Raw genomic sequence first — 21,251 nt, 5'->3', positions numbered from 1 at the left:
ATCAGAGAGAGGAGAGGACAGGGGATGAGAGACAGAGACAGGTGATCAGAGAGTGGAGACTAGGGGAGATGGGGAGACAGAGACAGGTGATAAGAGAAGGGAGAGGACGGGAGATGGAGAGACACAGACAGATGATCAGAGAGGTGAGAGGACGGGAGATGGGGAGACAGAGACAGGTGATCAGAAAGGGGAGAGGACAGGAGATGGGGAGACAGAGACAGGTGATCAGAGAGGGGAGATGATGAGAGATGGAGAGACAGAGACAGGTGATCAGAGAGGGGAGAGGATGGGAGATGGGGAGATAGAGACAGGTGATCAGAGAGGGGAGAGGACTGGAGATGGGGAGACAGAGACAGGTGATCAGAGAGGGGAGAGGACAGGAGATGGGGAGACAGAGACAGGTGATCAGAGAGGGGAGAGGACAGGAGATGGGGAGACAGAGACAGGTGATCAGAGAGGGGAGAGGATGGGAGATGGAGAGACAGAGACAGGTGATCAGAGAGGGGAGAGGATGGGAGATGGGGAGACAGAGACAGGTGATCAGAGAGGGGAGAGGACCGGAGATGGAGAGACAGAGACAGGTGATCAGAGAGGGGAGAGGACAAGAGATTGGGAGACAGAGACAGGTGATCAGAGAGGGGAGAGGACGGGAGATGGAGAGACAGAGACAGGTGATAAGAGAGGGGAGACTAGGGGAGATGGGGAGACAGAGACAGGTGATCAGAGAGGTGAGAGGACGGGAGATGGAGAGACACAGACAGATGATCAGAGAGGGGAGAGGACAGGGGATGGAGAGACAGAGACAGGTGATCAGAGATGGGAGAGGAGAGGACGGGAGATGGAGAGACAGAGACAGTTGATCAGAGAGGAGAGAGGACTGGAGATGGTGAGATCAACACAGGTGATCAGAGAGGTGAGAGCACGGGAGATGGGGAGACAGAGACAGGTGATCAGAGAAGGGAGAGGACGGGAGATGGAAAGACAGAGACAGGTGATCAGAGAGGAGAGAGGACTGGAAATGGCGAGATCAACACAGGTGATCAGAGAGGTGAGAGGACTGGAAATGGCGAGATCAACACAGGTGATCAGAGATGGGAGAGGAGAGGACGGGAGATGGAGAGACAGAGACAGTTGATCAGAGAGGAGAGGACTGGAGATGGGGAGACAGAGACAGGTGATCAGAGAGGGGAGAGGACGGGAGATTGAGAGACAGAGACAGGTGATCAGAGAGGTGAGAGGACAGGAGATGGGGAGACAGAGACAGGTGATCAGAGAGGGGAGAGGACGGGAGATGGGGAGACAGAGACAGGTGATCAGAGAAGGGAGAGGACGGGAGATGGGGAGACAGAGACAGAGACAGGTGATCATAGAGGGGAGAGGACGGGAGATGGGGAGACAGAGACAGGTGATCAGAGAGGGGAGAGGACGGGAGATGGAGAGACAGAGACAGGTGATCAGAGAGGTGAGAGGACGGGAGATGGGGAGACAGAGACAGATGATCAGAGAGGGGAGAGGACGGGAGATGGAGAGACAGAGACAGGTGATCAGAGAGGGTAGAGTACGGGAGATGGGGAGACAGAGACAGAGACAGGTGATCAGAGAGGGGAGAGGACGGGAGATGAGGAGACAGAGACAGGTGATCAGAGAGGGGAGAGGATGGGAGATGGAGAGACAGAGACAGAGACAGAGACAGGTGATCAGAGAGGGTAGAGGATGGGAGATGAGGAGACAGAGACAGGTGATCAGAGAGGGGAGAGGACTGGAGATGGAGAGACAGAGACAAGTGATCAGAGAGGGGAGAGGACAAGAGATTGGGAGACAGAGACAGGTGATCAGAGAGGGGAGAGGGCGGGAGATGGAGAGACAGAGACAGGTGATAAGAGAGGGGAGAGCATGGGAGATGGGGAGACAGAGACAGATGATCAGAGAGAGGAGAGGACAGGGGATGAGAGACAGAGACAGGTGATCAGAGAGGGGAGACTAGGGGAGATGGGGAGACAGAGACAGGTGATCAGAGAGGTGAGAGGACGGGAGATGGAGAGACACAGACAGATGATCAGAGAGGGGAGAGGACAGGGGATGGAGAGACAGAGACAGGTGATCAGAGATGGGAGAGGAGAGGACGGGAGATGGAGAGACAGAGACAGTTGATCAGAGAGGAGAGAGGACTGGAGATGGTGAGATCAACACAGGTGATCAGAGAGGTGAGAGCACGGGAGATGGGGAGACAGAGACAGGTGATCAGAGAAGGGAGAGGACGGGAGATGGAAAGACAGAGACAGGTGATCAGAGAGGAGAGAGGACTGGAAATGGCGAGATCAACACAGGTGATCAGAGAGGTGAGAGGACGGGAGATGGGGAGACAGGTGATCAGAGAAGGGAGAGGACAGGAGATGGGGAGACAGAGACAGGTGATCAGAGAGGGGAGAGGACGGGAGATGGAGAGACAGAGACAGTTGATCAGAGAGGAGAGAGGACTGGAGATGGTGAGATCAACACAGGTGATCAGAGAGGTGAGAGCACGGGAGATGGGGAGACAGAGACAGGTGATCAGAGAAGGGAGAGGACGGGAGATGGAAAGACAGAGACAGGTGATCAGAGAGGACTGGAAATGGCGAGATCAACACAGGTGATCAGAGAGGTGAGAGGACGGGAGATGGGGAGACAGAGACAGGTGATCAGAGAGGGGAGAGGACGGGAGATGAGGAGACAGAGACAGGTGATCAGAGAGGGGAGAGGATGGGAGATGGAGAGACAGAGACAGAGACAGAGACAGGTGATCAGAGAGGGTAGAGGACGGGAGATGAGGAGACAGAGACAGGTGATCAGAGAGGGGAGAGGACTGGAGATGGAGAGACAGAGACAAGTGATCAGAGAGGGGAGAGGACAAGAGATTGGGAGACAGAGACAGGTGATCAGAGAGGGGAGAGGGCGGGAGATGGAGAGACAGAGACAGGTGATAAGAGAGGGGAGAGCATGGGAGATGTGGAGACAGAGACAGATGATCAGAGAGAGGAGAGGACAGGGGATGAGAGACAGAGACAGGTGATCAGAGAGGGGAGACTAGGGGAGATGGGGAGACAGAGACAGGTGATCAGAGAGGTGAGAGGACGGGAGATGGAGAGACACAGACAGATGATCAGAGAGGGGAGAGGACAGGGGATGGAGAGACAGAGACAGGTGATCAGAGATGGGAGAGGAGAGGACGGGAGATGGAGAGACAGAGACAGTTGATCAGAGAGGAGAGAGGACTGGAGATGGTGAGATCAACACAGGTGATCAGAGAGGTGAGAGCACGGGAGATGGGGAGACAGAGACAGGTGATCAGAGAAGGGAGAGGACGGGAGATGGAAAGACAGAGACAGGTGATCAGAGAGGAGAGAGGACTGGAAATGGCGAGATCAACACAGGTGATCAGAGAGGTGAGAGGACGGGAGATGGGGAGACAGGTGATCAGAGAAGGGAGAGGACAGGAGATGGGGAGACAGAGACAGGTGATCAGAGAGGGGAGAGGACGGGAGATGGAGAGACAGAGACAGTTGATCAGAGAGGAGAGAGGACTGGAGATGGTGAGATCAACACAGGTGATCAGAGAGGTGAGAGCACGGGAGATGGGGAGACAGAGACAGGTGATCAGAGAAGGGAGAGGACGGGAGATGGAAAGACAGAGACAGGTGATCAGAGAGGACTGGAAATGGCGAGATCAACACAGGTGATCAGAGAGGTGAGAGGACGGGAGATGGGGAGACAGAGACAGGTGATCAGAGAAGGGAGAGGACAGGAGATGGTGAGACAGAGACAGGTGATCAGAGAGGGGAGAGGACGGGAGATGGGGAGACAGAGACAGGTGATCAGAGAGGGGAGAGGACGGGAGATGGAGAGACAGAGACAGGTGATCAGAGAGGTGAGAGTACGGGAGATTGGGAGACAGAGACAGGTGATCAGAGAGGGGAGAGGACGGGAGATGGATAGACAGAGACAGGTGATCAGAGAGGGGAGAGGACAGGAGATGGGGAGACAGAGACAGGTGATCAGAGAGGGGAGAGGACAGGAGATGGGGAGACAGAGACAGGTGATCAGAGAGGGGAGAGGATGGGAGATGGAGAGACAGAGACAGAGACGGGTGATCAGAGAGGGGAGAGGACGGGAGATGGGGAGACAGAGACAGGTGATCAGAGAGGAGAGAGGACTGGAAATGGGGAGACAGAGACAGGTGATCAGAGAGGAGAGAGGACTGGAAATGGCGAGATCAACACAGGTGATCAGAGAGGTGAGAGGACGGGAGATGGGGAGACAGAGACAGGTGATCAGAGAAGGGAGAGGACGGGAGATGGGGAGACAGAGACAGGTGATCAGAGAGGGGAGAGGACTGGAGATGGAGAGACAGAGACAGGTGATCAGAGAGGGGAGAGGACAAGAGATTGGGAGACAGAGACAGTTGATCAGAGAGGGGAGAGGGCGGGAGATGGAGAGACAGAGACAGGTGATAAGAGAGGGGAGAGCATGGGAGATGGGGAGACAGAGACAGATGATCAGAGATAGGAGAGGACAGGGGATGAGAGACAGAGACAGGTGATCAGAGAGGGGAGACTAGGGGAGATGGGGAGACAGAGACAGGTGATAAGAGAAGGGAGAGGACGGGAGATGGAGAGACACAGACAGATGATCAGAGAGGTGAGAGGACGGGAGATGGGGAGACAGAGACAGGTGATCAGAGAGGGGAGAGGACAGGAGATGGGGAGACAGAGACAGGTGATCAGAGAGGGGAGAGGATGAGAGATGGAGAGACAGAGACAGTTGATCAGAGAGGGGAGAGGGCGGGAGATGGAGAGACAGAGACAGGTGATAAGAGAGGGGAGAGCATGGGAGATGGGGAGACAGAGACAGATGATCAGAGAGAGGAGAGGACAGGGGATGAGAGACAGAGACAGGTGATCAGAGAGGGGAGACTAGGGGAGATGGGGAGACAGAGACAGGTGATAAGAGAAGGGAGAGGACGGGAGATGGAGAGACACTGACAGATGATCAGAGAGGTGAGAGGACGGGAGATGGGGAGACAGAGACAGGTGATCAGAGAGGGGAGAGGACAGGAGATGGGGAGACAGAGACAGGTGATCAGAGAGGGGAGAGGATGAGAGATGGAGAGACAGAGACAGGTGATCAGAGAGGGGAGAGGATGGGAGATGGGGAGACAGAGACAGGTGATCAGAGAGGGGAGAGGACTGGAGATGGGGAGACAGAGACAGGTGATCAGAGAGGGGAGAGGACAGGAGATGGGGAGACAGAGACAGGTGATCAGAGAGGGGAGAGGATGGGAGATGGAGAGACAGAGACAGGTGATCAGAGAGGGGAGAGGATGGGAGATGGGGAGACAGAGACAGGTGATCAGAGAGGGGAGAGGACCGGAGATGGAGAGACAGAGACAGGTGATCAGAGAGGGGAGAGGACAAGAGATTGGGAGACAGAGACAGGTGATCAGAGAGGGGAGAGGACGGGAGATGGAGAGACAGAGACAGGTGATAAGAGAGGGGAGAGCATGGGAGATGGGGAGACAGAGACAGATGATCAGAGAGAGGAGAGGACAGGGGATGGGAGACAGAGACAGGTGATCAGAGAGGGGAGACTAGGGGAGATGGAGAGACACAGACAGATGATCAGAGAGGGGAGAGGATAGGGGATGGAGAGACAGAGACAGGTGATCAGAGATGGGAGAGGAGAGGATGGGAGATGGAGAGACAGAGACAGGTGATCAGAGAGGTGAGAGGACAGGAGATGGAGAGACAGAGACAGGTGATCAGAGAGGGGAGAGGACGGGAGATGGAGAGACAGAGACAGGTGATCAGAGAGGGGAGAAGACAGGAGATGGAGAGACAGAGACAGGTGATCAGAGAGGGGAGAGGACGGGAGATGGAGAGACAGAGACAGGTGATCAGAGAAGGGAGAGGACGGGAGATGGAGAGACAGAGACAGGTGATCAGAGAGGGGAGAGGACGGGAGATGGGGAGACAGAGACAGATGATCAGAGAAGTGAGAGGACGGCAGATGGGGAGACAGAGACAGGTGATCAGAGATGGGAGAGGACGGGAGATGGGGAGACAGAGACAGATGATCAGAGAGGAGAGAGAATGGGACATGGATGGGACATGGAGAGACAGTCAGCTGCAGCTGGACTCAGTGCCTGTCAGAGGACTCTTTCAGTGCCACTAGCCAGCGCTTCAGTAACGTTACTGATCTCCGTTTCAGCGTTTCAGTTTATGAAATGGACTGTTGTGTTCTTGGTTTTAACATTGTGAAACTCATCTTTACATCCAGGAACAATACAATAGTGTCCCCTTTTCTTCTGTCCTGTGTACCTTCAGTCTCCATCTTTCATGGTCTCTACCGTTGTATCTGTGTAACTTAGCCGAGCTAACCAACCTCGTGACGTCACAGGTTAGAGTACTGCAACATGGCGGCGCTCTTGTCACAAAAGATGAAACGGATCTTCTTTTTTCTCTTAAATGCTGACATTTGTCATGTTTGTTATATACTTGTTCTTTCGAGTGGAAATCCATTTAGTAAACCAGATTAACTTGGTTGAATGTTTCAGTTCCACTTTAAGGTGTTCGGTTGGTTTCTATGGGCCCTGACTCCACTGGAGGACTGATGAGTTTGTGTCAGGGGAACCGGACTGTTGCAGACTATGCCATTGACTCTCGCACCAGAGCCTGCCTAAGTAGCTGGAACTGTGTGGCTCAGTGTGACGCCTATTTTAAAGGTTACCTATTATGCAACATGCACTTCTCCATGTCTTTTAAACATCAATATCTGTCCCCAGTGTGTCTACAGGCCAGCATAGTATCATAAAAGACCACCCTCTCTCTTTTTCTCCTGCTCCATCTGTCCGAAAATGGGTATGAAAAATTGCTAGGCAGCTTTCCTTACACTGGTGACGTCGGGGACGAATTGCAAGCCATATAAGGGTTTCCTGTTAGAACAATGATTAGAACCTGCAGCGAGGTGACCCCGCCCACAGAGTGTCACTGGCCGTCCGCCTCTAAATATGAGCAAAGTCTGCTCCTACTTTTGTTAGTCTGCAAGAACCAGCAGAACAGTCTTCATGTACTCCTATCATCTAAATATAGCATGTTCTTTCACAAAGGCTTTTTGTAATTACACTGTTTGAACAGGTGATATGAAATATTAATTTGATGTCATGCATGTAGAAGAGTACAGGTAGTAAATAGTGACTGTAAGCAACACAACACATTTCTGTTTCACAGTCAAACTTTATTTTAGTAGACAGATGACAATATTAATTATACACCGCATTTTTAATTCCACCGTCAGTTATGTTGACATGGTACACGATAAAGTCTATTTCAGCTCCGGTGAGTGTAACGTTAACCGGTCTGTAGTCATGGTAACAGAGACAGCTCCTACAGTAAATAATATACCATTACTCTGATTACTTTCATACGTTTATCAGGTGACTTTTACCAGAAATAATGAACTGACTACTGTTTCACATCTTCTATTCTCCACCCTGATGTTTGCTGTGTTTACACACCGTCTCATAGCGGTAGCATGTAGCTACATGCTAATATGTTAGCTCTGTATCTCCCATCTGCTCACTTGCTAATGTTTTCTCCTCCTCTGGGATGATTCTGTCGGTCATTTCTCACAGATGGATCTGTAAAGACAAACGTAAAACAGAGTGTATGTTTACGGTTTACAGAGTTTATGCAGAATGTAAATACTGAGCTAACTAACAGAGCTATAAATAGCATTATTTACCTGAGAAAAACCGTCAGGAAAACCTGGAGTCTTGACCGCAGATGTTGTTCATTTGTCGCCGATTTCCGATCAGATTCCTCCGGTAACGTGCGCTGTGTGAAGTTTCTGGTTTATAAACTTTTAAATAGTTTATAAACTCTTCCTAGCTGCTTCTCTCGCTAGCTCACTGAGCTACAGGGGAGGGGGAGAAAGTGAAGCTGTGTTGAGGGCGTTTTATTGACAGGACAGCAGGAAACACTGACCAATCAGAGCAAGGTGGGATGAGACAGGCGCTAAATCAGGGGATTTCAGACAGAGGCTGAATGAGGCTCTGAGGCAGGCTGACTCAGGCTGCAGTATGAGAAGAATAAAGGTTTTTCTTAACATTACAGCATGTAAACATGTTCTAGTACAACATTAAAATACATCTCTGAACCTGGAAATGAGCATAATATGAGACCTTTAATGGATTAGCAGAGAGGACGAACTAGTCTCCTTTGATGACGTATCCAGGCGACGCCAGGGGGAGACGGACTGCAGCTCGTCCACCCGGTCACAAGGTTCTCCAGCAGCCACCAGCGTCACAACAGGGCCACAGCCTAGGGGGTCTGAGCCCATGCAGGTAGGACGCTCCGGTCTAACCCTGGAGGAGTGTAAGCGCCGCCGCCAGGGGAACCTCTGCCTCTAGTGCAGTCAAGCTGGTCACTTTGTTTCCCGCCACTGGGTTGTCCCCGTTCCAATGCACTCATGGGTTGCAGCCTCCCCTGTTTATGGCCCTGGAGAAGGAGGTTTCTTGCCCGTCCATCCAGGCCTTCATCTGCCGCTCCCGATCCTCTGCCTGGCTTCGACTTACCTTCTGCCTGTCCCCTACTGGTTCGTCTGCCTGGACTGTTTGCTTACCTGGTTTCGAATCCTCTGTCTCCACGAATACATCTCCTGCCTGCTCCTCTACGATACCGTTACCTTTACCTGAACTGTACTGTGTGTGTTAGAGCAGACGTCCCCGCCCACTCACCTGTTTCTCGGTCCGGTTTGGACCGCCGAACCGACCGCGTGTCAGAGACTTTGTGGAGATTCATTGCTGGATTGTTGAACTGCACTGTGTGCTGTTTTACCTGCCCTGCTGTGTTTCTACTGAGTTTGGCATTAAAAGTCATCATTACCAACTGTTCCTGGTCTACTGTGTGCTGCAATTGGGTCCTACCACCCGTTACAGTCCCCATTAGTGACTTAAACACCAATACATGAGAGAATAGGGACCAGGATGACAAACACCAAAGTTACCCTTTAACATACAATTCTAGCAATTTAACTAGCAATTCAAAGTATTTTGTATTGCCTCTGACTAATTCTTATCACTTTAGCATGTTTTAAAGAAGAAGAAAAAAACAAGACCTGAGACCTTGTATGAGCACCCAAGATGGAATGCTCCCAAACCCTGACATACCACAATGGAGTTTATCTGTTTATGAATGTTTTGGTTGTGTTTATTACAAATGACATGAAATAATGAAATGTCCTCACTTCACTGTTTTTTTGTTTTTGTTTTTACTTTATTAAAAAAATATATGAGTCAGACATCCGAGACTTCACGTGTTGTCAAGAAAGATATGACAGACTAAAATAAACATTAGAGAAATGAAGAGAAAGAGACAGACAAGAGAATTTAGAGGATTTTGTAAAAAATCATATACTAGACAGATCACCAAATAATTGGTTATAATGAGGTATAGTAAACACGTTTTTCTTATTATTTACATGTTTCAGAGACTAAGCTGATAAAATCTATTAAACTTTTAAACAGGGGGATGACTTGGCAAATTTTAATTTACATGACATTATCCACAATAACAAAAACATATTTAAAACTAATTTAATAGAGTGACCAGTGTTCCTTAAAATGTATATTTCCATATCTGTCCAAAATTAAATAGAATGAGCACAACTGTAAAACAAATGTGTTAGCGTTTCAGATTCACTGTTGCAAAATGTACATTTTCTATCCATGTCAGTGAATCTTGACACCAATATATCACTAGGGTAGAAACCAATTTTAAAATTAACCTCTAGTCTTGTTATAAATACAGAATTTTGGGGGACAAACCCTTCTGCCATTCAATGTCAGATATTTGTGAGTTCCAATACGATTCCCCTCTTGGTGAGATTCTTCTTTTTCGAAGAACAACTTTGTTTATTGTTTATTAGTACATTTTGGATTCTTCATTTCAATCCCATTTATGAATAACCTAGGTTCTAAGTGCATTTTGGTGAAAAATATTTTTTTTTATTAACCGGCATTAGGCTGGGAATGACATTAACCACAGATCTAAATTCTCTTTAAGTCACAGGAAGGGCTTTCACCCTAAAAAAGGTATCATATAATAAATGGTCACTACTATCAAATACATAAGTACCAAAGATGATCATTTTATTTTATTTATCTTTTACCTATGTACTCTTGTTTAGTCCTCCCTTCACTGTGTGATTGAGATCATAATCTAGGTTACACGTTGGGATAAAAACATCGACTTTCATATGGCAGGGGGATGACATGTCAATTTGGACAAAATATTGATACATTTCCTTCACTGTAAATCTATTAGTACTTTTGATCACATCCTCTTTACATGGACCCACCGTAGGCGATACAATGCACCAGAGGGTTATAAAGGACAAAATAAATTAATATACAACTAGTGAGATATTATACCCCCCCCCCTCAGTATTTCAGAATGGTGTAGTCCAAGGCGCGCTCAGCGGTTTGGCGCTCGAGTGTCTCCGGTTGACTGCACGCTCTCAACCAGCTGCTGGACCGGGACGCAGCGCTAGTTCACTCTTTCAATATCTAACCGGATGACGTTAATGGACCGTCATGTCTGAAGTGGGAAATCAGGTTTCCGACGAACTTTTCAAAGATGTCAAATTCTACGTGGTGGGGGACATCGAGCACAAGGTGAGGCTCTGGCTCTGGCTCTGGCTCTGGCTCGGCTTAGCTTCCTGTAGCTTCCGTTAGCTCAGCTGCTAGCAGGCTAAGATAGCATTCAATGTAAAGAAGGTGCTGCAGGAGAAGCTAAGCAGCTAAGTTAGCTAACTGGCTCACATGCTACAGGAGAAACAGTGCGCGTGCTCTCTGGCTAACATTAAACGATTGAGGCGATCCCTGATCCCTCTCTCATGTACTGTAAACCTCGGAGTGACATTCACTGGGAATGTTTACTGTAGAAGCTAACTAACCTAGCACTAACGTTCCACTGTTCATGCAGGAACCTCAGCATTAGCTCTGAGTTTAGCTGCTCTGCTGGTTAACAGCTAGCTTGTTGCCTGCGGGTTCTATGTCACTGGGTTTGCTCAGCTAGTCCTAAAGCTCGCGGTTGTTAACTTGCTTTAGTTCTAAACTCATCAACCTCGGTACTGGTGTTGGTACTGATACTGATACTGGTACTGGTATTGTTACTGTGCTGTTCTGACCAGTAGCTGGCTACACAGGACCTCAGGATCATACTCGGTGTTATTGTGCATCAACCTGGGACTAGCAACATCTTGCTCCATTGGGCGCCGCTTACTGCGCATGTATCACTGCTATTACACTCGTTGGTGCTTGGGACCTGTGGCACGGAGCTGTACTTCCTGCCAAATAGTGAGTCCTAGTCGCACCTCTCTTTCAGCCTGTTTCTATACAGCGGAGGCGATGGATGGATGTATGGGCTGCTTTATCAAATGATAAAGCTAAATTTCTCATTTAGCTTTATCAAATGATAAAGCAGTAATGTAGTAAACTTAATGTTGAGCACAGTTTGACCAACATCTTGCTTTGAATTCGGTGGGAAATCTGTTTCAAATGTTAATGAAACATATAATTTTCAGGTTGTGTAATATATGCACAGTTCCACTTTTAATCCAGTGCACTTGACTGTGGTGAAAAGCACTCTGACTGTCATTTATTTTTCTTCCCATCTAATTTAATCTAACTGTAAAGCAAGGAATCTATGTGGGTATGTCTTTGGCATACTTTGAGAACCGCTCGTTCGACTGACTTCACACCTGGTGGGTGTGTTGTTGGGGACCTCATGGACTGTTTTGTCGGATTTGATGCATTTGGACACACAACACGGTCAATTAGAGCTTCACGATTATGGCCAAAATGCTAATCAATGTTATTTTGATCAATATTGAAATCATGATTATTCATAGATTTTAGGGGAAAATATTTTTATTGCAAATTCCCATTTAAATAAACAGAGCTTTGTTTCACTTCCATGTTGTACTAAATTCCAACCGTCAAAAATTCTAAATGTTATCCTTTTACTTTGTTATTGTAATGGTTATTTATATAAAATATGTAATTCAGATGATTAGAAAAATAAATGATTATATTTATTGATAATATATATTATCTCTTATATCTATTTTATATTGCTTTGAAAACATCTAAAAAAAAATGCTGCAGCTCCTCCAGACCAACAGAGGTTTCCCGTGTCTTGTGAAGTGATGGAGCTCCTTAGCTAGTAACGTTACCCTCTCGTTACCGACCGGGTGCCGGTGTTACGGTTTATCAGGCGACCCTGTTAACTGGCGACTTTCAGCCGAATGAGTCTGTGGTTGTCGTAGTTACGGCAGCTGTTGAAAGCAGGAAGAGAATACGTAGCTGTCCTCGTGAATGCCTCTTTGTTTAGTATTTCATTACAATGTTTAAACATACCGGATTGGTCTTTGGAGCTTTGGAGTCTTGTTTGTGGAAACGTGTCCGCTATATTCTGCTCGCGTTTGAAACGTTGCTTGTTATGATGAATATGTTGAAATCAGTAAGAGCAGCGTCGCTCTTCCTGTAAGCTAATACAAGTTTCTAAATACACATATTCGTCTTTGGAGCTTGTTGTAGTAAACATGTGTCACGTAGAAGAACTCTTCATCCCTTTAAGAAAAAAAAAATTAATAAAAATGTCAGGTTTTACGGGATTTGAACTCATACCAAAATCACAGCTTGTGAGACAGACGGAGGTTTCCTCCAGTGCGCCACCAGCACTGGGGTGCTCATAGGTGAATGTCATATTTATCTCAAATATCACACGCTAAGTAGTCGCTCTGAGACGCAGAAGGCAGCCAGATTAACTTGTGACCACACTGTCCGTGTGTACAGAGTAACAATATAATGAAAATATAACATGGACAATCCATATGTCAAAAATGGATGCATATATTGTGAACATAACATAATGTACTCCCTGCAATATTCTCTGCCTCTTCTCCCTTTGTATAAATAGTATGTTTTCCCCTTGAGAGGGTCATATGTTGTGCAGATTGATTGGCTACAAGTGAAATTTGTTTGCCTCTCCTAAATAAAAATAACTTGAGTGTTTGACTTCTGTGTTGTTGTCTGGGTCAATTCTCAATCCAGTGCCTTTTTGGTTTGAAAACATTTTCTTTATGGTGCAGCTGATGCGAGATCTTCAAACTTCAATATTTCCACGTGAATACAACAACATAAACATAAACAGACACTGTGTTGTAAGTCAGATGGTGTGAAGTACACGGACAGTGTGGTCACAAGTTAATCTGGCTGCCTTCTGCGTCTCAGAGCGACTACTTAGTGTGTGATATTTGAGATAAATATGACATTCACCTATGAGCACCCCAGTGCTGGTGGCGCACTGGAGGAAACCTCCGTCTGTCTCACAAGCTGTGATTTTGGTATGAGTTCAAATCCCGTAAAACCTGACATTTTTATTAATTTTTTTTTTCTTAAAGGGATGAAGAGTTCTTCTACGTGACACATGTTTACTACAACAAGCTCCAAAGACGAATATGTGTATTTAGAAACTTGTATTAGCTTACAGGAAGAGCGACGCTGCTCTTACTGATTTCAACATATTCATCATAACAAGCAACGTTTCAAACGCGAGCAGAATATAGCGGACACGTTTCCACAAACAAGACTCCAAAGCTCCAAAGACCAATCCGGTATGTTTAAACATTGTAATGAAATACTAAACAAAGAGGCATTCACGAGGACAGCTACGTATTCTCTTCCTGCTTTCAACAGCTGCCGTAACTACGACAACCACAGACTCATTCGGCTGAAAGTCGCCAGTTAACAGGGTCGCCTGATAAACCGTAACACCGGTGTCTCTGCTCTCTCCGGCTGCGGGAGGAGAGAGCAGGGAGACACGCTGCAGAGCGCCGCTGCTTCAGCCTGCACTTAGGCAGGAAAAGCCAACACTAGGATCAGATCTAAATCATGTTCATGGAGAGACCTTCGTCTGGTCAGCTAACATTACTGCCAAGCAGCTGAAATATAGAGTGATATTGTGGTTTTAGCTGACTTGTGTCGCTTCACTGTTTTGAGTGATGCTCGTTCGGGTATATTGAGAGCGAGCAAGCGCGAGCCCGACGCTGACTTTCGTTGATTTCACGGCCACAGGTGTCGCTGTTAAGAAGCATTTCTGAAAGTTACAAATAGTCCCTTTAAGCTGGGGACGCACCAACCCGACATACGTCATTCAAAAAGGGAAACCGGAAGACCGAGGACGGCAGATATACAAGCCGCTGTTATGATACATACATGAAACAAAGCGGCGTTTGCTGACCATTTTCACACCACTCTCACTCACCACTTAGCTTCATTCCAGATGGCCATGTCGCTGTGAAAATATCTGTACGATTCAACATGCTGATTTAGCTGAAGACTCCATCACAGGCAGACTAGAGCCGCCGGTGCGGGACACATCGTAAAAACGAGGTCGACGGACGATCACCGATGGCCCTAAACTGTCCGGCGGCCCTAAACTGTCCGCCGGCTGACCGTCGGCTTGGTGTGTCAGGGCCTTAACACTCCACTGCCAACAATTAATCTGTATTTGGTGGGTGGCGGGCGCTAATTTCAGACCCTGCAAACAACACTATTTTGAATTTGACAAGCGTAATTCAAAATGGCAGTTTGACTGAACCATCAGCTGATCTTCCAGGTAGTGCAGCTGCTGAAGGCGGGAAAAGGGAAGGAGGTGTCCTACAATGCTTTGGCCACTCACATCATTGCAGAGGACGGGGACAACCCCGAGGTGGGCGAGTCGAGAGAGGTTTTTGACCTGCCTGTTGTCAAGGTAAGGGTTGTTCAAGAGTATACTCACACTTAACCAAGGTTAGGCTTTGTGTCATTTTTCTCTTGAATAGGCAGTTTTTTGTTCTTGTTGTTTTTACCATTTCCTCCTTTTTCTTCCTTTTTAAGTGGTCAGCTTATCCTTGCATAAAGATTGGAGACAGAGGGATAATGAATAAGCATATTTTCCAAAATGTCAAACAATTCCTTTAATGCATAAAAACACAGCATGAAGGAGGCGGTCATTTTGTTAGTTTTCTTAATGTTAATTTTTAACCTCAGTCAAACAATAACTATGATTTAAAGTCACTTTGAACAAGTGTAACTGAGAGGAAGAAGTAAATATCAAGCATTAACTTCATTGTCTCCTTCATGTTTTCCAGCCGTCCTGGGTGATCCTCTCAGTCAGATGTGGAGACCTTTTACCGTATCCTTCCACCATCAAGTCCAAAATAGCTAAAATTGGTGTAATTTAAACATGCTTTGACAAAACAATAACAGTGACAATGACAGCAGAATATTAATGTTTAGAATTCCAGAAATTAAATAAAGTGTTTTCTAAGAGATTCATGGCCCAAATGATTATAAAATGTGTGGAAGGTTTTCCATAATCACGAACACCACAGAGTTACTGGATTCTCCCCAGAATCAGGACAGATATTCTTTGGTGTGACAGCATGTCTTCCCAGGGTAAGTTGTTTGTTTGTGTGTGTGTGTGTGTGTGTGTGTGTGTGTGTGGTCGATGTGTCCTTGACCGACCTTCCGATTGGTGGACAACCTGCTCTACCCTCTGAGCCACAGCCGCCCACTCATACGAGTGAATGTCCCATTGAGACCCATTGAATGGGACATGAATATATACAGAAGGAGAAAGGGGAGAGGAGCTCAGTGTGTCATAGGAAGTCCCCCAGCAGTCTAGGCCTATAGCAGCAGAACTAGGGGCTGGTAATAGGGTACTATGGGCTCTTTAAGATATGATGGGGCCTGACCGTTTAGGGCTTTGTAGGTGAGGAGGATGATCAATTCAGCCGTGGCTCTCTGTCAGCCTGGGTACAATGCTAAACAGAAACCTGGGATTGTTCTTATTTGTCTCTATTAATGATGAGTAATGGGCTGCTCTGGCATCACAGAGAGCCTTCCTATATATTTTAAGACTGTCTTGCCAGACTAAATGAGATTCTTCCTGTTTGGTGGAACGCCATATCCTTTCCAGTTTCCTCGATGCTTACTTTAATTTGTGTGTTTGAGGGTTATACCATGGAGCTGACTTCCTTTGTTTTATTAACTTCTTTTTTAGAGGGGCAACAGAATCAAGTGTGACTCGCAGTGAGCCTGTAGGCCTATCGACTAGGGATGTCACGGTACCAGAAATCTAGTAGTCGATACCAATACCAATGAATTTACACGATTCTCGATACCAATTCGATACCATGGGGAAAAAAAACAATAAATCCCATGTAATTCAACATGCACTCCTTTTATTAAAACATTTGAACATTACAAAAAACAGCGGCATGTAGCCTTCGGTACCGTCACATTTTTCGAATTTTGGTACCGAGTTGGTACCGAAGTATCAGTTCTCGTGACATCCCTACTATCGACAAGATGATCAATTTGGGTGGGGCTAAAGTTAGCATACGAGCCCTCTGTTATATTGAGACATGGTATTGAATTTAATGCTGATGGAATCACTTCCTTAAATTTAGCTACAACACTATCAGATAGACATCTAGTGTACACACTTTTGTCTGATGGTGTGTAGTCTAGTAATGAGAATTCAAAAGTTATTAAATAATGGTCTGATAAAAGAGAGTTCTGTGGAAAGACTATTAAATGTTCAATTTCTGTCGGGGCGGTTGTAGGTCAGTGGGTACAGAGGTCGTCCTTTAACCGCAAGGGTGGCTTTTGTGTGCTTGTATACAGCTTCCAGATGATCTCAACGCTTTGTGGGCTTACATAACCTTTTATGGAGGAGAATGTCAACTTAACCTCAACAAGAAGGTCACCCACTTAGTAGTGAAGGAACCAAAGGGGGTAAGTGCATCTGTGTGTGTAATGTTTACCACTGCACTAGTTCCACTACGCATGTTATTGCTAAGAATTTCTGTCATGGTTTTTACCATCAGTGCATCTCTTAAACAAACTCGTGTCATGTAAAACTGCATTTTGGAGATGCACCTATGCAACATCTGGAAATGAAGAATGATTTTCATGTTCATCATTATGGGAACTTCTAATTATACAGTGTAATTGTTGGTTGTATTGTTTTTGCCCTCCAGGCCAAGTTTGAGTGTGCCCTGAAACACCCCGGCATCAAGATTGTCACCCCAGACTGGATAACAGATTCTGTTAAAGGTAATGTTAGTGCTGCTGTATCTGATTTATTTATGAATTAACTTTTTAGTTTGGTTGGTTTAGATTCTAAGATTTGATTATTATATGATGTGCTGAGTTTTGAGGATGTGTTTCTATAGTAGGGCTGCAGATTGTTGTCTCAATTAATTGATGGATTGTTTGGGTTATAAGGTGTATTAAAAGTATAAAAAGGCCTATTATAATTCCCCACTGTCCAAGGTCAAGTATTCAGATTACTTGTTTTATTCGACCAACAGTCCAAACCTTTAATATAATCAGTTTACTATCATGCATGTCAAAGAAAAACATAAAATCTTCTAAATCTGAAGAAGCTGCAACCAGACAATATTTGGCACTTTTACTTGCGAAATGACTGAAACGATGAATTGATTATTAAAATATTTTTTTGCAAATTAATTGACTAATCATATAGTTCTACTCTGTAGTGCAGAGAAGAATTAGTCAACTAATGAATTCATCAATTGTCAAAAAGGTGTCATTAACAATTGTAATAATCAGTAAATAGTTTTAACTTGTAGTTAAAATATCACAATATCATATCGTCTGTATGCTTGAGTTGATAGACATTAATACTGGAACACCCACTGTGACTAAGCTGCTGTGTGTTGTGTTGACTCTCATTGCTCTGCATAGTAACACGTTACTTTTATGGTTGACATTACTGAGATTGAGTTTGCAGAGCGGCGTTTCCCAATAATAACGGACCACAGAGGTTAAGAGTTTTTCTAAGAACATTTCTAATAGAGGTAGACCAATTATTCGGGTTGGCTGATTAATCGACTCCAAAAGGACATTTTTACAAACTGTCGTTATCGATGGTACTGGGCTACGATTGTGGCCGCTGGCTTTCTCCACCGGTCACTCTACCATATTGCATGAAGGCTCCATAGTCAACGTCAAGGTAGAGGGGGAGAATAAAAGTTATGTCTTGAATATATTCCCAGGACTGGACTGGCCATCTAGCATACTTGGCACTTTGCCGGTGGGCTGACACAACAGTCTTTTTTTTGTTTTTGTTCAACCGACCCATAAAACAAGTAGATTGTCACGTTGTTTTTTCTAAATTGACACTGGGCTGATGATGATTGATATCTGTCTGTATCAGCACCGCCTCCACATGCTGTATGTGTGTGTGCAAGTGCTCAGTTGAGAGCTTGTGTCCCTGCCAGTGCTCGTAGTGGGCTGGTACGCAGTCCCAGCACATTTTACTCGATGGTGTACCGTGACTTTTTCATGCATACCCTAAGTTCTCACAAGCTGCAGGTACTCTTCTCTGCTTTCTCCACATCGGGTTCTCTGGGAACAGGAGGCATAATTGAGATTCATAACGGCGCAGCGCCAGCGTTTTTGCAACGCCCCAATAAGCTGCATGAACATAAAACAATGGGAAGAGCATTTAGCAGACATTGCTCTTAAGCACAACTTCAACCTCAAAAGAAGCAGTGACACTTCTTAGAAGTGTCATGAATATGTACGTCATCTGTTTTTAATGTCATTCTTTACTATTTCTCTATTAGTCCTACGTATATACAGTAATGTACTGTATGTATATAAGCAAATAGGAATTGTCTGTCAAAGCAGAAAAACTCAAGCCACCAGCTGGCGTACGAATTGAAAAAATTACATTTCAGCGAGATGAAATCATTCTAAAGTTATAACCAAAAATCCTTTATTTTAAAGGTGCACTAACAAGTGAAGGTAAAATGAAAATATATATACATATATATTTCATCACTGTGATCAGGTATAAGCCAGTCAGTTGATACACAACAATTGTGACTCATTCCCTCTTTTCACCTTTTACAGACAAAAGCAGGAAAGACGAGGTGCTCTATCATCCCAGACTCACGTACGTGGAGACTGAGGAAGAGGAGGAGAGTGAAGCAGAGTCGTATGACCAGCACTCCCATTCAGATGGAAGCTACAGCCCCCGGCGATCTCGGCTATCCAGCGGCGGCTCGTCCGGTGAGGAGTCCAGCCCCCGCAGACGACCAGGGCCCAAAAAACTGAACTCTGTCTCCCCGACCTCTCCCCGCAAACCTGAGCGCCGCAGCGAGCGCATGTTCGACGACTCTGACGATGACTCCTCCACAGAGAAGGAAGGCACCAACCTCAACTGGACGCCAGCAGAAGTCGTCACGCCGACCCCTCCTATTCCGACCGGCACGGCCAGACGGCGAGGTGGGCCACCCGGCAGCAAAGAGCCAGTGACATCCACAGGCAGTGGGCTGATTAACCTGTGTGCCACTGTGCCTCCTGTACCTGGCAGTGGAGGAGCCGTGCCTGCAGAGGCTCGCTCTGCTGCTGCTGCCATCAGTCACACCACACAGCCAGGTCAGTATGTCAGGAACATTCATAAACCTCATCCTCAAGGCTGCTCAGTTCCTCCTGGATACAGTTCTATATCCCCATCAGGCCTTCCACACTGTGGTAATCATAATGGTTAGCTCAGTCGGTAGAGCATGAGACCCATAATCTCACAGTGGTGTATTCGAGCCCCACGTTGGGTGTTGGCATTTTTAGCATTTTATTTGTATGACTGTTTTTGTATTGTATTATATTTTTATGACTGTAATCATCCAGTGTCCTATGTATATTTATTCTTTTTCTGTAAATTTAAAGTAAAAAAAAAAATGACAAAGTGTCAGAGTATGGAGGTCCGGGCGGGGGGCGCTGTAAAGCTTTCGGCCGCAAAGCCACGAGCCACCCTTGCCCCGAGCCTTTCCAAGCCGACCTAGAGCCGGTCGCACCGCCTGGAATGAAATGCGCCCGGCGGGGGCCAGCCAGCGCCGGGGAGAGGTCCCGTGAGGGGATCCTCCCAAACAGAGCGGCCGTCCCTAACCCGCCGAGTTACCGGCCTCACACCGTCCACGGGCTGAGCTTTGATCGGGCAAGCGGTCCTCCGTATGCCACATTTCCCCACTCTGCCCGTTGGATGGCAATTCGGCGCTGGGCTCTTCCCTCTTTGCTCGCCGCTACTGAGGAATCCTGACAGCTGTACCTTCCCCGCTTGTGGTGAGAGAGGTTTCAGGTTTCGCGCCTTAAGCGGCCCCCAGCGTCTCAGAGCAGAGAATACTGCCCTTTTTCCCATGATTTTGAAAGCTAATTTTATATACTTGGCGATTGGGAGGGGACTGGTTCACCTCCTAACTCATAGGGGACTGGTTCACCTCCTGACTCAGAGGGGACTGGTTTACCTCCCGACCCCCCTGTCCTGAGTCAGAGGGGACAGGTTCACCTCCCGGCCCCCCTGTCCTGACTCAGAGGGGACTGGTTCACCTCCTGACTCAGAGGGGTATGGTTGTACAGGGGGATGGAGCTGGTAGGACGGACCCCCTGTAGCGGTCCTTGTCCCAGTGGAGTTAGAGGATGTGATGCGGTTTGTGCAGCATCCTCTTCTCCAGCACTACCTCTAACGGCTCCAGGTGGTCCCCAGAACAGAGCCGGCCTTTCTGTTTCTGATCAGTGTATTCAGTCTGTTTAGGGAGCCGGCTGCCCCAGCAAATTACAGCAGATAAGATCTGCAACATCTTGTTGTACACATTAAATGACCTGCGTTTCCTCAGGAAGTGGAGTCTGCTCTGCCTTTTCCTGTAAACAGCCTCAGTGTTGCATTTCCAGCCCTGTCTGTTGTCAAGGTGAACTCCAAGATATTTGTCCACCACCTCCACCTCCTCTCCCACAACGTGGATGGGATCAACAGCAGTCCTTGTTCTTTTGAACATGTTACTTGTTTCTAACCTAGTTTCACCTCTTTCTGCTTTTTAGGTGCATCAGTTCCAGAGGTCATCCCAGGGTGGAGCCCGGCTGCTAGAACCCTCCGCAACATCACCAACAACTCTGACATGCAGCCAGCCAATCGACCTGCCAACGTAGCACATGTAAGAAATCCCAACGGTTCTCACAGCAGTGCTCCAGCTGACGTTCCCCTACTGCTGTCACTGAGGCAACGTCTACCTGAGCATGAGCACGGCCACATTTCATGACTAATTCAAACAGTACTGATTATGGACTAGCCATGACACTG

The 21,251-nt window shown here is 46.8% G+C and overlaps 1 protein-coding gene and 1 long non-coding RNA gene across 3 annotated transcripts in view; one reads left to right on the top strand and one right to left on the bottom strand.

Annotated features, from left to right (window-relative positions):
- Positions 1 to 7,248: 7,248 nt before the first annotated feature.
- Positions 7,249 to 8,482, bottom strand: LOC141776306 (uncharacterized). Its single transcript, XR_012595741.1, has 2 exons — positions 7,777 to 8,482; positions 7,249 to 7,672 (listed from the first exon to the last, which is right to left on the bottom strand). It is a non-coding gene; the product is annotated as an uncharacterized LOC141776306 (long non-coding RNA).
- A 2,007-nt stretch (positions 8,483 to 10,489) lies between these two features.
- The window catches only part of paxip1 (PAX interacting (with transcription-activation domain) protein 1), a 36,242-nt gene continuing 25,480 nt past the window's right edge, over positions 10,490 to 21,251 (top strand). For both annotated transcript variants that reach the window (XM_074652361.1, XM_074652360.1), the window contains exons 1-8: positions 10,490 to 10,708; positions 14,718 to 14,852; positions 15,232 to 15,275; positions 15,475 to 15,538; positions 16,772 to 16,882; positions 17,128 to 17,203; positions 19,031 to 19,558; positions 20,993 to 21,105. In XM_074652361.1, the coding sequence (XP_074508462.1) occupies positions 10,628 to 10,708; positions 14,718 to 14,852; positions 15,232 to 15,275; positions 15,475 to 15,538; positions 16,772 to 16,882; positions 17,128 to 17,203; positions 19,031 to 19,558; positions 20,993 to 21,105 (1,152 nt within the window). In that variant the 5' untranslated portion in view covers positions 10,490 to 10,627. The remainder of the gene's footprint in view (positions 10,709 to 14,717; positions 14,853 to 15,231; positions 15,276 to 15,474; positions 15,539 to 16,771; positions 16,883 to 17,127; positions 17,204 to 19,030; positions 19,559 to 20,992; positions 21,106 to 21,251) is intronic.

This window comes from Sebastes fasciatus, chromosome 11, assembly GCF_043250625.1.
Source record: "Sebastes fasciatus isolate fSebFas1 chromosome 11, fSebFas1.pri, whole genome shotgun sequence".
In the NCBI taxonomy this organism is placed as follows: Eukaryota; Metazoa; Chordata; class Actinopteri; order Perciformes; family Sebastidae; genus Sebastes; species Sebastes fasciatus.
The sequence above is the reverse complement of the archived record's forward strand: the minus strand, read 5'-3'. Positions and strand labels throughout refer to the sequence as shown.